The sequence below is a fragment of the Sminthopsis crassicaudata genome, chromosome 3 (assembly GCF_048593235.1).
Source record: "Sminthopsis crassicaudata isolate SCR6 chromosome 3, ASM4859323v1, whole genome shotgun sequence".
Classification (NCBI taxonomy): Eukaryota; Metazoa; Chordata; class Mammalia; order Dasyuromorphia; family Dasyuridae; genus Sminthopsis; species Sminthopsis crassicaudata.
This window is the reverse complement of record NC_133619.1, coordinates 607,948,156-607,963,974: the sequence shown is the minus strand read 5'-3', so window position 1 is coordinate 607,963,974 and position 15,819 is coordinate 607,948,156. Positions and strand designations below refer to the sequence as shown.

The window sequence follows — 15,819 nt, the reverse complement described above, 5'->3', positions numbered from 1 at the left end:
CAATCCAGGACTAAGAAGAATTAATGATCATTAAAAGCAGAGCATTCAAGCTGTTTCCAAAGGATCCTTGAACCGTAGAGTTTAGCCATAATGGCCCCTTTACATACCAGCTTGACAGCTTCCTGTGCGGCATCCTTTCCACAGAAGGTAATGAATGCATACCCTCTATTCTGACCAGATAGAGGATCCATCATAAGACGCAAGTCCCAAATGGGACCAGCCTTTTCAAACAGTGGCACCAACTCATCTTCATAGAGATCTCTTGGTATCTTACCTACAAAAACCTGGAGGAATTTTTTTAAAAGTTCATTAAAGTCCAATTTAAATATATAAATCCAAAAGCCATATTGTAGACAAAAATCAATTCTTTTAAAAAAAAAAAAAAAAAAAAAAGTTACATATACATGATTAACTGGCATGACCAGAGGACAGGAAAAGTGCTTAATTATAACACAAACCTTTGTTTCAATCCTTGGCAAAAATTTTTCCAAGTTTTATTAGCATATTAACACTTTTTTTTAGACATTATGCTATACACAATTTTTTCCTTTAATGATTAAATATCTCAAAAAATAAATACTAACTCAATTATAATCTGCTTTGAAGGTTATAAATTGATTTCATGCAAGTAATAGCTTTAAGGTAAAAACTATAGGTGAGCTTTATAGATGAAAAAACAAGTCATAATAAGGTGATGATCTGCCTACAGTCAAAAAGCTAATAAATGTCAGATTCAGAATTCAAACTCAGGTCTTCTGACTCAAGTTTTTGGACTATGTATCCCATGCTATTTGTATTATGCCACAATAGATGTTCAGTAACTGCGGGACACTCCATGCAGTTCATAAGACTGGACTCCCAGTCAACCCTAAAACAACTTTGTAAATAAATCTAATAAAATTTCTAAATGATTTCATAATCTGCATGAAAATAGGACAGTTAAAATACAAAATTAAAGAATATACCAAAGGTAGCTTCATCTTTAACAATGTTATCTATGCTCAGAATTCTGCTTAAAGTGAAACATTGAAAACTTGGAAGAAAAATTGTAGCATGACAATCTCATCTTCTGTAATAAAATTTCATATTCTTAAAAACTTACAGAATGAATCAGTAAAATTGTAGCTAGCATAAAGATGAAGAAGTTAACTCTAATTTCCAGAAATTTATTTCTACAATTTTATAGCAACAGAATAGCTATTCCACCTACCTTTAGGTAAACCTAAAATACTTAATCTTCACTCAACAAAATCTTCATAGCAAGGCAGATATGGAATCTTTCCTTGATTCTGGTCCACTCACTCCCAGACATTCCACAACCATCGACTCTCTTACTTCCCCCAATTCCTGTCTTATACAGCAGGTCCCCTGGCCCCCACTTTTACTGAAGTGGAGGTTACTGGCCTCTCTGTTCTCCTCCTTACCATAAAAACCATCCTCTAGACTCACTCATTTCTGTCTCTCTCAATCTAGAAGTTTCCCTCATTTGCCTCGTCTCCACTCTCACCTTTTCCTGGATCTTGCTCCTTCAAAGAGCCCCTCCCTTTCAGTATTTTCAGTCTCCTACTTAGCAGGAGTTCTACCTCCATTTCCATATAGCGAAGCTCCCACAGCTTAAAAAAAAAAAAAAAAAAAAAAATCAAATCTTCACTTAACCCATATAGCCATTCTTGGTGTAACTCCGATATAAAGCATTGTGCTGGGCTCAGTACATAACAGTGGTTCCCAATCTTTTCAAGGTTAAGACATTCTGTACACTGTCATGTTATAGTTGTGCTATTAGTAACCACTGACTGAACACTCCTAAGACTGGGGGTGAGCCCTCTGCATGAGTTCCTCAACAGCAGCTGCTTCCCTCCAGGGAGCAGAGAGGTGAGGAACAACTGCTATAGAAGATGAGACATGTAAAAAGAAAACATTCTTATCTCATGGACCATGGGAAAATATAAGCAGGTCAGATTTGGTTAACTCATGGGCCAGTTTGCCAGCCCCTGTTCAATCTACATGTTGGCCAGTTTAGTATTTGTCACTTCAATGTGTTTAAAATAGAAATCACCTCTACTGTGATGGACTTGGCTCTTTTCATGAACAATGAGGTGATTCAAGGCAGTTCCAATAGATCTGTGATTGAAAGTATCATCAGCATCCAGAGAGGTCTATGGAGACTGAATGTAGATCAAAGCATAGTATTTTCATTGTTTTTGTTGTTGTTTGCCTTTTTTTTTTCCCTTTCTCATTTTTTTCTTGTGATCTGATTTTTTTTTTGCTCACAATGACAAATAAAGAAATATGTTTAGAAGAACCACACAGATTTAATCTGAATGAAATAGCTTGGTGTCTTGGGGGAAGGGGAGAAAAGAGAGATGAATTTGAAACACAAAGTTTTGTGAAGATGAATGCTGAAAACTATCTTTGCATGTATTTGGAAACACCATTAAAAAAAAAAGAAGTTCACATTTGAGATACATAATATAAAAAGAACATGATAATATAATTTTAAATAATAAAATAATATGTCATAATTTTTTAAAAGAGCCACTTGTTAAATTTTTCAGGGTGAGAATTTTCTTTGGAAATCAACCATATTACAAATTAAGTTTTAACTTAGAAGATATAACAAAATGGTGGAGAAAAAACTAATTTAAATTTAAAATTTAAAAGCACACTGTAAAAAAATTAACTAAATAAAATAAAAATCATCTACTGCTCAAAAAAAAAATTATTCCCTTACCTGCCTTCCTAACTCTTAACAAGAGTAGCATATTTAGCTCAGAAACTTCAAAATCATTTTTTTCCTTTGATTCTTCCTTCTTCACTTCAACCCTCCATATACTATAAAATCCTCAGATTATTCATTTAAAATTTATTTTGTACCTGTTCTACTGCTACTTTCCTTGTTCTGGTCCTAACCACCAGAGACTACAGAAATAGCCTCTAACTTTTATCTCTTCCTCCTCCAAATCATTCATCATATATATTCCACATCCCAGTCAAAAAAACCTAAATCAATTTTTGTTTCATGGGTTGCTGTGACCAAAGGACGCCACCCCTACTGAATGACCTACTCCTGATGAGCCTCAGTATTTAGCAAAGCTAGTCTTCTTAAATCCAACAAACTACTACCAAGACTATGCCTGTTACCAACCCCATATAATATATAAAACCAGACCTCACACTCTATTGGCAATGCTTTCAAAAAACTCAGGATTGCACCAGCTTGAGGCTAGAGAGTAAGTTCTTGTAGATTCCAACTTACATCAATGGAGGAGGACCTGCCTATGTTTAGAAATCAGAAAATCTCACTCTTTCAGGACCACAGGTAGCATAGGAACATCTAGCCACTTGTTTAACTGAACTTGTGATCTCACTAATATAGGGAACTCCTGACAAGGAACTTTCCTCATCAATCAGCACCTTCTCTGCCACTTACACTCCCAGGGAAGCTGTAAATGCCACTGTATGTATGACAAAGGAGACTTGAATCCAGGTATTCCTGGCTCCAAGGCTACCTTTCTACCCACTACAACAACCTGTCTCTTGGGATTTAGGAATAAAATGCCAAAATAGTTCAGTTTTATAAGCAGAAAAACTAATAGCTCTCACTGCTGAAAATAGTGCATTATGTAAAGCCCACAAAGCCCTTTTTCTATAAAATTAAGGCAACTATTTTTCATCAGACAGATATGACCATTTAATGCTATGTTTAAGTTTTTATTAAAGGCACAGAAAAGGGGCACACACCAAATCTTTTAACTGAGAACAAATTGTGAAAGATGCCCTCAGTGAGCTTAGTTAATGTTGTAAAGAGTAAGGTATTCAACAACTTAACTTGGAATTAATACAGAATGTTGGAGGTGGGGTACATTATTTTTTTGCTTCTTCAACTTACAAATATTTATTTTTTTCTCTTCTAGGACTTACATAACTTCTATTCTTATCTTCCTTACAATCTATAGGCCCAGAGGATTTAGGAGTTGAAAGAGACCAGGAATCATTTGCTCTGTGTTGTGATGTGATGTCGCACAAACCAACAATATCAGAGAGGACTTACAACACCCAGGTTCTTCAGACACCAAATACTGTGCTCTTCCTATTGTACTACATGGCAATTTTTCAACTTGCTTAATTCTGCAGCTTGCATAGTATGTTTATGTTTATTGTACAATTCTTTTTTTTTTTCATTCTTGTTGCTATATTCAGCTCTTAAAGCCTGACATAATAAAGTTAGAAGAGACCTGAGCTCATCTAATCCAACCCTCTCACTAAATATGGGAACTTGAGGTTCCAGAGAAGAAATTTATGCAAGATGATACAACTACTAATTCTGAAAGAGCCAGGATACTCAGAACCTGTCTCCCAAGATTACATCATCTTCCAATGGATCATGCTACTTCCTACAGACCTATATAGAACTGTATACTGAGAAGCTGAAAAAGGATATTTTCCCACTCAGCTCCTAACAAGTACTGTTAATGTCTTCTCTAGTTCAAAGACACAGTCCAGAATCTATATTCTAATTTAGAATGTGGGCTTTTAAGTCAAGGGTTTAGAAACTTGTTTAGAATCTTTTTGTATTTCTAAACCTTTTTGATTTATTCATCTTCCATGCTTACATATCTTTTAAGAGCAAAATTAAAATGAATTAAAAAAACTCAGAGACATTTGCCAAAATATGAAATTAATACACTTATTTCTAATGCAGAAAAGATTTCAAGAAGAAAGCCATCAAACTTACCTCTGTCCCAATGCCAGGTTGTACACCAGAATACACACTATCCGGAGGAGGACCACCATATTTCCTCTGACCTGTGGTTACATCTAATGTGTAACCAGTCCTCTCGAGCAAAGCCTAAAAAGGATAATACAGCTTATAAAATTGAATGGATGTTATACAAAAAAACCTAATCTTTCGATATGTTGGTCTTCACCAACGCACATCCTAAAACAGCTTTATATACACAGACTTTTTTTAAGGGTTCTATAAAATTTGATTCCAGCTAACCAGGAAGCAGAGATGACCACCATTTTGGGATGGTATAAAGAGGATTTTTAGTATTGTTTTTACTTTTCTAATTACATATAAGACAATTTTTAATGTTCATTTTTAAATAAGACTTTGAATTCCAAATTGTGCTTCCTCTTCCCTTCCCCTCCTTAAGACAGTAAGCAATTTGAAATAGGTTATACATATAAAACATTTCTGTATTAGTCATGTTATAAAAGAAACAGAACAAAAAGAAAAAACTATAAGAAAAAATAAAGTGAAGATAGTATGCTTCAATCTGCATTCAGACTCCATTAACTCTTTCTCTGGACATGGATTCTATTTTCATGAGTCCTTTGTAATTGTCTTTGGATCATTGTATTACTGAGAAAAGCTAAGTCATTCATGACTGATTACCATACAAGGTTGCTGATACTATGTAAATGTTTTCCTGCTCACTTCACTCAGCATCAGTTCCTGTAAGTCTTTCTAGGTTTTCTTTCTCATCATTTCTTATAGAACAAGATTATTCCCTTAGATTCATATACCACAACTTACTTGTTCAGCCACTCCCCAAATGATAGCAATCTCTAAAAGAATTTTCTACTTAAGACAGGGGAGACTGATCTAAATGTCTCCTAGGGGTACTCCCAACTCTTGTTCTAAGTTACTAATAGCTGTCCAAATTTATTGTTATTCTTCAACAAGCATTTTCTGTTCCAATTGGCCTTTAGTGTGCAGCATGATCAAGCCCTTGTTCATTACCATCGTTGTTCCTATCCCTTTGAAATGTCCCCTTTCCATTAACTCTACCCTTCAAAAGTTCCATTTCCTCCAAGAAGCTTTTTCCAACTTTAGTATTCACTCAACTCATTCCTCCTGTATTGCTGATTAGTACCACAATCTAGCCCTTAGTTATCTGGTCAGTTTTGTCTAAGCCAGGAATTTGGTAAGGGCAGTCAACAGATTTCCCTCAGACCTTAGTGTAGTTAAATCTGCATAAAGAAACACACAGGAGACCCCTCTAAATGGACAGAAATGTGGGCTTGGGCCCAGTCAGTCCTTGATTCTACAAAACTGTGTATTTCATGCAGTGAGTAATATAGGAGCCAACAATGAATCACCGACTAAAGACACATGATTTCAATTCCCAGTATGGACATCTGCTACCCTAAGGGGGTGAGGGGGGGAGGGTGACGGGGACACAGACTCAAAATCTCTTATTTTTTTCCTCATCTATAAAATTAGAATGATGCGTCATTAGCTACACTTTACAAGCTTTTCAAAAGAGTGTCGTATAAACTTTAAACACTATCCAAATGTAAATTATTAACCTATAATCAATCCCTGGTCTCATTCTACTGTATGAAACATGGTCAAATGACACAATTACAAAATAGTAGCAGCCAATGTTGATAAATGTGCCATCACTATGATGTAGAAATGGGAAACATTTCTTAAAGAATGGAAGCCTTGAATAGCATATAGTTTAGTTTATACCATTCCTTAAACAAGGATTCCATTTAAGGATCATATCTCAGAACTAGAAGGACCTTAGAGAGTATATAATATACTTCCCTCATTTTTAAGTGAAACCAAAAATCAGGAAGAAGATCATCTGACCAAGATCACAGAGTTTGTGAGCAGGCTTGCTTTAATAGGAGCCGTCCTCATCTCTAAATAGATTTCTAAGTGGGTCCTTAAATGGTCCTACTCTCTCTCCTATTTCCAACTCAAGGTTTAGTTTTGTTTTTTAATCATGTCAACTGTTCTTAATGAGAAAGCAAATCATATAGGGCAAATTATATAGGCCTGTCTAGTGCAAAGGTTAAAGAATTTGTTTTTCAAATATTACTCCCTAAAATGGAATTATAGGATTTAGAGATAGAAATAACATTAGAAATCATCTAGTCCAACCTCTTCTCTCATAGGGCCCAAAAGTTAAGTGACTTGTCCAAAGTCACACACAGACAACAGCAGAACCATGATTCCAGTCATGGTCTTGAATATAAATTCTTTCTACTATCCCATACTAATAGGCCTATGAAGAAGGGAAATGGGTGAAATTATTCCATTTAGCAATGACAAAACTGAAGCACAAAGAAGTCCTAAGACTTAGGGAAAAAAATGATGCTGAAAGAAATTAGAATCCAAGCTAATTTGAAATCCAATGCTGTTCCTCATACAATATCCAAATTCAACCTTTATTTATTTAAAAAAAAAAAAAACCCTACAACATAAGACATATTTTTTCCAGACTTCTTCAAAGTTTTATTATTCCGTTGGAAATTGAGTGGATGTCCAATAGTTGGGGAATGGCTGAATAAGTTATGGTATATGAATGCAATGGAATATTATTGTTCTATGAGAAATGATCAGCAGGATGTTAGAGAGGCCTGGAGAGACTTACATGAATTGATACCAAGTGAGGCGAGTAGAACCCAAAGAACACTGTACCCAGCAACAAGATTATATGATGAGCAACTGTAATGGACTTAGCTCTTTTCAATAATGAGGTGATTCAAGACAATTTCAATAGACTTGGGGTGAAAAATGATGATCAACGTAATGGACTTAGCTCTTTTCAATAATGAGGTGATTCAAGATAATTTCAATAGACTTGGGATGAAAAATGCCATCTACATCCAGAAAGAGCACTATGGGGACTGAATGTGGATCAAAGCACAGCATTTTCACCTTTAGGATTTTTTGTTTGTTAATTTTTCTTGCACAACATGAAAATATGGAGATATGTTTTAAAAGACTGTAGATGTTTAGTCTATATTAGAATTCTTGCTGATTTGAGGTGGGAAGAGATAAAGGAAAGAGGGAGATAAATTTGGAACACACATTATTTTTACGTGTATTTGGAAAAATAAAATACTATTGACAGGGGGAAGAAGTTCTATCATTCTAGCAAAGTGATGGTCTGTTTCCTGCTCAAGATTGTAAGGTAAATGGCCAGTCAAGAAAACTAAGCTAACATAAAATCTGGCTAGGTATCCTCATTAATCAGCACTAATCTCCCATTTCACTTTCAGGGCCTCTTTTTAATCATGAAGGCACACTGAGAATCAAAAGAAAGAAGAGTGACTGAAGAGTGACTTCTTTAATGAAAAAGATACATGGAGAAGGCTCAAACAAATAGAAACAAATATTCTGAAAAACCCTATACAAATTCAGGTGTCATTATGATAATGATGACAATCTGACATTTGCAAAGTGCTTTCCAAATTCCAGGCACATACACAAAAACACATTTGAGCTCCACAAAAACTAGGAGCCAAACAGGACAAGCCTAACAATGGCAAGACAGCACAGGGGACAAAATATGCTGAAATTAAACTCAAAAAGACTGGGTTGTCTAAGGCCATTTCAAGATACTTCCTAGTTATATGACTCTGGGTTCTTTCTTGTCAAATGGGGATGATAATAATACTTACATTATTTATCTCATGGGGCTATTGGAAGATTACATGATATGTGTAAAAGAATTTGGCTATGTAAATATCATATTAGAATTTATTAATATCACTATCCTTTCCAATTGGCAGATGTAGACATTGAGCCTTAGAGAGTTTAACACTAGGGACTTTTGTAGTGCCCTTTCCATCACATTATGCTCAAGCACAAACAATATAATTTTCTCATCTGTTTCTCACAAATATCCTGTGAAGAAGATCCCCCAGACAATACATGAATTTTGAAAATGAGCTAACTGAAGTCTGGAGAGGCTCAGCCCAAACCCAGAGCCACAAGTGTCCAAAGTTAAATCTGTCTTCCTGACTCTAAATCTAGGGCCCTTACCACTCTACTTCAATGCCCTTCAGCAATGGAAAAGGGAGAAAAACACAGTTGAGCAGAAACTCTTACCTTTGATGAAAAATCTCCTTAATTTAAAAAAAAAAAAAAAAAAAAAGCTAGGCGTACTGGAAAATATGACAATTAACCTCATTAACTGTGGCAAACTGAAATAGGCTTTACCTTAATCTTTGCTTCATCAGGTCCCTTTGTTGATTCTTGTACTTTGCTCCCTTGTTTCTCCCTTTGCCTGTAGGTCTTCATAACTCCACATAAAAATGCACTTTTGTTCTACAAAAAAAAAAAATCATTTGGAGTTGCCAGAAGCATTTGTATCAAAAAAATGAATAAATGATTCCATGCCCTCTCCTCCCCTCCTCTCCAATATTTAAACATCAGAAAGAATGCAAATAGGCCTTTCTTGGCTTTTACCTTTGGCTTTATCATTTGCTATTCTTAATCTATAAGTCCCTCCTACCTGAATATTTCCCCCCACAATAATGTAGCAGTCAATCTCAATATTATGAGCGTCTGCTCCCCATACCATTGGTAACATCTCCTGAGGATGTCAGTAATGTAAAATGAATGGCCAATAAGCTATTTTCGATGTGGCTTTCAGTCTCAACTTTGGCAGTATACCAACTTCAGGTTTTAAAAAAACACCTGGAGCCCAGCATACCACTGGAACTAAAGGCAAGCATCATGGAACTCAATCAGAAAGCTCCACTTACGTTTACTCACTCAATACCTCTTCCAATTCTTAGTCTTACCTGTACATGAGACAGGTCACTTTCCTTAAACTGTTGGAGAACAGAGAGGGCGCCTTCTTCATTAAATTCTCTGAGAGCATCAATTGCTCTTTCATCAAGATCGACATAAGCTACCAACCCTAAAAATTCAAATTGAAAAATGGTAACATTATTCAAAAATCTAGAGGGGTGACAAATTGATGAACCTGTCCTATTATTAACTTTAAATCACAAATAGTTACATTCAATTCTATTACTAACAAATTATCTTATTTTTAATTACATGCAACTATATACAAACACTATATGAAAGGACATGAAAATGTAAACATTTAGAAATAAAATACTTTTACTAGGAAACTGAATTTATTCTAGGTCCCCCACCCTCAATTCCACCCCTGCCCCCCAAAAAAAACACATAAATACAAAATTAACCACCCCACCCTCCAAAAAAAAAATTACTGGAGTTTCAAATGCCTTGGAAAGAGTTAAATCTGCTGTACACACTGTGCAACAGACTGAGGCTTGCAATCATCAATGCTGGTCCACATTTCTAAGTAATGTTCATGTGAACACTACTATCTTCTCCAAGGATCTATCTGCTCCAAACTATGGATTTATGGAGTTTTGCAATCTTCATTCAAGTGTAACCAGTCACCCAACCAACTTAGGGGTGGGGGGGAGAAAAGCCACCTAGTGACTTCAGTCTCAGTTTATCAAAAACTTTCCCTTTCTTAGGGCCAAAGAAAGATTGACAATTGTTTTTTGAGTCTATAGATGGATTTTGCTGCAGTCAAATTAAGGAAAGACACAATCACTCTTCTGTAATACTTAGTTTTTAAAAATCATTTATAGGTGCATTTACAACTTGGAAAAACATTCAGAAAGCCACATTTTAGCAGCTTCTTCTTGAATGTGAGATATTCTGAGATTTAAGGAATGCTGTGGCAAGTCAACAATGACATTTTCCAAATGAACTATAATTTTATGGCATGGATCTACTTAAAAAAAATTTTTTTAAATTCTTCTCAGCACTTTAAACATGAACTGTTAAAATATAGATTATTTACTAAGAAATAAAATGCAGCTCTTTTAACTTAACCTACATTTATTATAATTGTTATATATGAGCTTGTAAAAGACTGTTAGGAAATTGAAACAGTCAGCACTTTTTTTTTTAAAAGTGACTCCACTAGTAGCAAAGCCCACCAAAGAATTTCATATTAAACTGAAATTAAAAATTTAACAAATATAGTGCCATTTGCAGTTGCTGATATAAGAATATTAAATGCACCGGCATAATTTATTTTAAATGTCCTCAAATGATCATGTCTAAATAAGTTTGGAGTTCCTTACATGAAAAATTCCACAGTGCCACCCAAACACCACAGTCCCAGAGGTCCATCAGACCTTTCCCTGGTCCAACCATGCTTATGCTCAAACCATAAGCTTCACCATCCTTACTAAACAAGACTCTTCAAGAGGGCATCTTTAAGCAGATCACTATCTGTTCCCATGGCAGAAATGCACAAAAAGCTCCTTAGGACTATTTCCAAATGGATACCTTACCCAGGAGACATTTAAGGAAATCATTTTTAACATCTAACATTTATGTCCTGATTTTTTTTAAAGGACAAAAAGTTATTTTACAACTTACAGTATTTAAGAAAGATTTATAATACAATTCAATTCTCTTTCTCAGAAGCTGACTGCAGATCCCTAAAAGCTCTAAAAATGAAGGTTTCCATCCATTTATGTCATCAAAGGGGGAGGACATATTTATTTATGAACAAGATTCCCTAAGGGTAAACATTTTTCTCCCACTTTAAAACCTGAAACCACCTACAACCAAAACCTTATTTAATATATTCAGATTTTCCTAAGCACTTAACCCTGGGACTTCTGGATAAAAAAGCAGCCAACTATTGCAAACCAAACACTTCCATGAGATGCTGAGAGATGTGGATTACTGTCCAATGAAAAGTAGACAGGCCACAAAACTCACATAAGGATATTTATTATAGTTTCAGGCAATAATACATCCTAACTATTCCTCACTATGACACCTAGTTCAGAGCTAAACTGATTTAAGAGTCACATTAAGAAGCTAAAAGTAGAAAAGTAAAAGCAAATGATGATTGATTTGGATTGAGAAAAAAATGTAAAATTTAGTAATGCTGGAATACACATTTTTCTTGTGATAAAACTAAGACAAATTGATGTACTAGTCTGAAGCAACTAAGACTGCATATTCAACACTAAGAAGGCTTCAAAATCATGAAATAAGAGTCAGTGTCAAAGTCAAACCCAATTTGCCTTCTATGACAGAAAAGTCATATATATTCAGCTCTACACGGACAGATCAGAAACAGTAGTATTATTTAACCTTAAAAAGCTATACAATTCAAAGTGGTTTGCCCTCACTTTCATAACCGGTCAGAAACAAGAAATGCATATTATACCTGTCTGAAATATTTCATCAAGTCTCTCTGCCACCTTCTGTGGGAGGCCTGCCTCTATCAGTGTCTTGTAGTGCTCTGTGTGAGTTACACTGGAAGTGTCCATTGGTTCTTCCTCTTCTTTTAACTGTACCGCATTACCATTCACCTGATTAGCCATTTTATTATGCTGCTGGAAAAAATTCAGGAGCTATATTACATTAAGCCAGAAATAACTAGTTTGCAGGACAATGCATGACTTATCTAAACTAACTTGTACACATGCTGCTAATATTCTATCAAAATCATATTTAATGCCTTTTTGTGAGATAGCTGACCTAAATTTGCAATAAAATCATTCTGGTTAAACAATGGAAAGTGTACATGGAAGCATAAGGTTTTAAGATATTTCATGTACACCAAGGTGATCAAAGAGCTCAAACTTTCTGATCAGAAGGAAAAGTATCTGATTAGTCCTGGTGATCAAGTTATCAAAAAGAAACATTTTGATGAACAAGTCACCACTATAAAGGCCTAAAAGCTCTGTAGCTCCCATTCTTACACAAACTCAATTATATCTTGTTTTTAAACAAACCAAACACTCAAGGTTTGAAAATTTTCAAAGATCCCTGGCTCTCTGCCAAGTCATCCTTCCATTCCAATACAGGTGCGACAGAAGTATAACTGTTCAACATGCTGGTGGTGTTTAGGGGTGATTCTTTCCATCCTAACTCACTAAGATCACTAACAAAATTAATTTCATTCTTCCCATCTATAAATTTATGAGAAAAAAAACTTAAAACATTTAAAATGAGTTATTTGTAAAGGCAACTTTTTAAAAAGGAAACCCAAATATATTGAATTTTCCATATCAGTTTGTAAGACTGCAAAAATATATATTCAAGCTAGCTTCTTTCCAAGAGTTCCAATCCATGGGGCCTAGTTAAGGGTGAACTCGGTTAACCAGCCAGCAATCATTCTGTATATTCCGCCATTCAAGTACTGCTGAAATGGACTAACTACTTGGGGAAGAGAGTTTAAATGGAAAGCTCTAAAAGACCAGCATAGATGAAAAGGTACCTGCCTCACAAAAGCAGTTAAGAGTTAAAGGTGCATTTGTTTGTGGTGAAATGACAACTTGATGAAGATAATATGCAGCAGAAGAAAGACATTGCAACATATACTGAAATAAAGGATATGAAGGTGGTATCAAGAAGCCTGGTTTTTGAAGAAAATTCAAGGTAAAAGCTATCAAGAAAATACAAGTCTCCCAAAAAACTCGTGCCTCTGCACACTACGAGAGAGCCTACCAGACATTGTGGGAAACACCAGGAGCCATTGTCCCACTTAAAACAACTTAATTTCTTTCAAAGACCACTGAAATCCAGTTGAAGATAATGTGAGAAGATAGAACAGACCAAAGTTGGAGTTAGGGTAAAAAAGGGAGAGAGGAGGAAATGAGGAAATTCAGCACAGATGAATTATTCTGGAAGAGCTAAAGCTGTCAGGATATGTTATGGTCAAAGAGCAGTATTAAAGATTTGATTGTCTGGTGATATGTACAGGTTGTGTACAGACAGACGCATATTTTGCTGTTGCACTCTTATTGACATGGGTAAATGCTTTTCAATGCAGGCCTCAAAACGCTATCTGATGGACTCGCTAGAAGCTAACACACTCAAAACTTCACAGTACTGTGCTCAACTGTTTATCACGAAAATGGGCATCTGCACGTTATTAAATCAGACCATATTCCTTCCCATGGCTGCGTCCTATGACTCCCCCTTCTCCTGAATGTTCATACCTCCCCCCATACAGCTAGGAAATCTTCAAAATTCCAAAGTTATACACATCATCACGAGACCTTCGCAGCAAAGCAACATTTTGCAGTCACAGAATGGAAGCAAATTCTTAACAGATGTGAACATTTCTGTTAAGAAGTATCATTATCAAAGTATGGGTAAAGCATAAGACAGGTTGCCTATTAAGCACAAGATGGAAAAAAAAAAAAAAAGTCATGAATACTATTAGTACCAGATGTACTCAGCATGCCTCAAATAAGCAGATATTGGAGGGGGAGGGGTGGAAAGGGGGAGGGGAGGAAAGACAGGAAAGGGGGGGGTGTCTTTACTTAAAAAAAAAAAAAAAAAAATTTGAAACTTTCAAAAAATGCAGCTTTACAGACTAGGTCTAGGGGATTCCAAAAGAAAAACCTGCCTCTCCTTCAAGCCCAAGGCTGGAGAACTAAGCCTATTATGTTCATTGGCAAACTACCACCCAGCCAGAGCAAACTTCGGGCGATAGTAAACACTCTAGTGAGCTTTTTGTTGGAGGGAGGGGGGGAGAGAGGTTTCTTTAGGGGGAGGGACCACGAAGACCATTTAAATTTGGAGGGATTACGCAGGGGAGGGGATAAATTACCTGGCCCCTCTTTTCCCGGATCTTTTTAATGCTCACATTAGCGACCCAGGAGCGCGGCCGAAAGGCCGGCAAGAGCCTGACCTGGACACCACGTGGGGAGGGGGGGAGTAACTTACTCTCACTCCCTGGACCACTACCACTGCCTCTCAGTCTACTGGGGATGGATGGAAGGTGGGAGGGATGGCAACGTATCACGTGGGGGGGGACTATGGGGGAGCCTCTTTCTCCCTAAGGCCCGGGAAGCCCGGCCTAGCTTGACCCGGCCTCCGCCCCCCCCCCTCCGGCCTCCCGGCGCGCATGGCGGGGCCCTCCTCGGAGGCGGGAAAGGCGCGGCCCGCGGCCCCGAGCGGAGTGCGCTGCGGGGGAGGGAGGCGCCCGGCCGGCCTAGGCCCGAGGCTGCGCGCCGGGTGCCGGCCCAGAACCGCCCCCCCCTTTTCTTCTTTGCCTCCTTCCCTCCCCCCCTCCCGCTCGCACCGGCCGGCCCGCCCGGCGGCCCCTTCCAGAGCGGGGACGTGGCGCGGGGCCCGGGCCCGGCCGAATCGGGGCGGCCGGCCCCTCCCCCCACGGGCGGGCGCGAGACTCACCAGGGCAAAGCGGGCGCCGGCGATGGGGGCCCGTGAGAACGAGCGCGAGGCTCTTTGAAAACGACTAGAAATGGCGCGCGCGCCACCCCCTCTCAGTCTCCCCCCGCCCTTTCCCCCCCCCAGGGCCGCCGCCTCCTCCGCCTCCTCCGCCTCCTCCTCCTCATGGAACGGGCGGCGAGATCCCGGCAGCACGCGGGGTTTCCCGGAACTGCTTCCAGGGACTCGGATCTCCGATGCAACCAATCAGCGCTGAGGAAGGCTCGAGCGGCGGCTGCTGCAACCTATGGTAAAGGGACTGTGAGCTGGAAGCGACGAGCCGGGACGACCTGAAAGCCAATGACCGAAGGCCTCCGCTGAGCCAATGGGAAAGCTCAGCGGCGCCGGACTAGGAGCCGGGGGCGGAGGGAGGCACACAAAGGGTGCGCTGAGGCCCGCTGCAGCTGGACTCTTTTGGTACGAACTAGGGGAGTCCTTTTGAAGGCTCTAGACTTCCGACCTCTCACTTGCAGGCGAGCACAGGAGAAGTGAGCGGCTTGGCCTCCCTGCAATTTGCCTCACCCCGTCGAGACGCGACTGACGCCTGGGACCGCCTCCATCTCCACATGGTCCCAGGCCCCAAGGCCGGACCCACCCGATTCTCGGACCCGAACTTGCTTTATCCGTGACCACTTCGACTAACGTCGGCGAAAAGGGGCCTGGTGGGGGATGTGACGCCCATTTCTAGCCTCGAATCTGTAGTTTCCAGGGATAAAATTGGAGCCCTTGGCTTTGTCACTCACCATCGCGCTAATCTTGTCCACATCCGTGAAGTGCCCCGGTCTGCCTGGCCAGGCGCTGACACA

At 38.5% G+C, this 15,819-nt stretch overlaps 1 protein-coding gene across 6 annotated transcripts in view; it reads right to left on the bottom strand.

Moving 5' to 3' along the window:
- Positions 1-15,162, bottom strand: part of HNRNPR (heterogeneous nuclear ribonucleoprotein R) — a 28,170-nt gene extending 13,008 nt beyond the window's left edge. The window contains exons 1-6 of one of the 6 annotated variants that reach the window (XM_074305900.1): positions 14,978-15,162; positions 11,997-12,162; positions 9,556-9,674; positions 8,969-9,076; positions 4,736-4,849; positions 108-284 (exon numbers count right to left, since the gene is read on the bottom strand). In XM_074305900.1, the coding sequence (XP_074162001.1) occupies positions 108-284; positions 4,736-4,849; positions 8,969-9,076; positions 9,556-9,674; positions 11,997-12,153 (675 nt within the window). In that variant the 5' untranslated portion in view covers positions 12,154-12,162; positions 14,978-15,162. Of the gene's footprint in view, positions 1-107; positions 285-4,735; positions 4,850-8,968; positions 9,077-9,555; positions 9,675-11,996; positions 12,166-14,977 lie in introns of all 6 variants that reach the window. The other 5 variants (XM_074305898.1, XM_074305901.1, XM_074305899.1 and 2 more) reach the window with 5 other exon arrangements.
- Between the last annotated feature and the right edge of the window lie 657 nt (positions 15,163-15,819).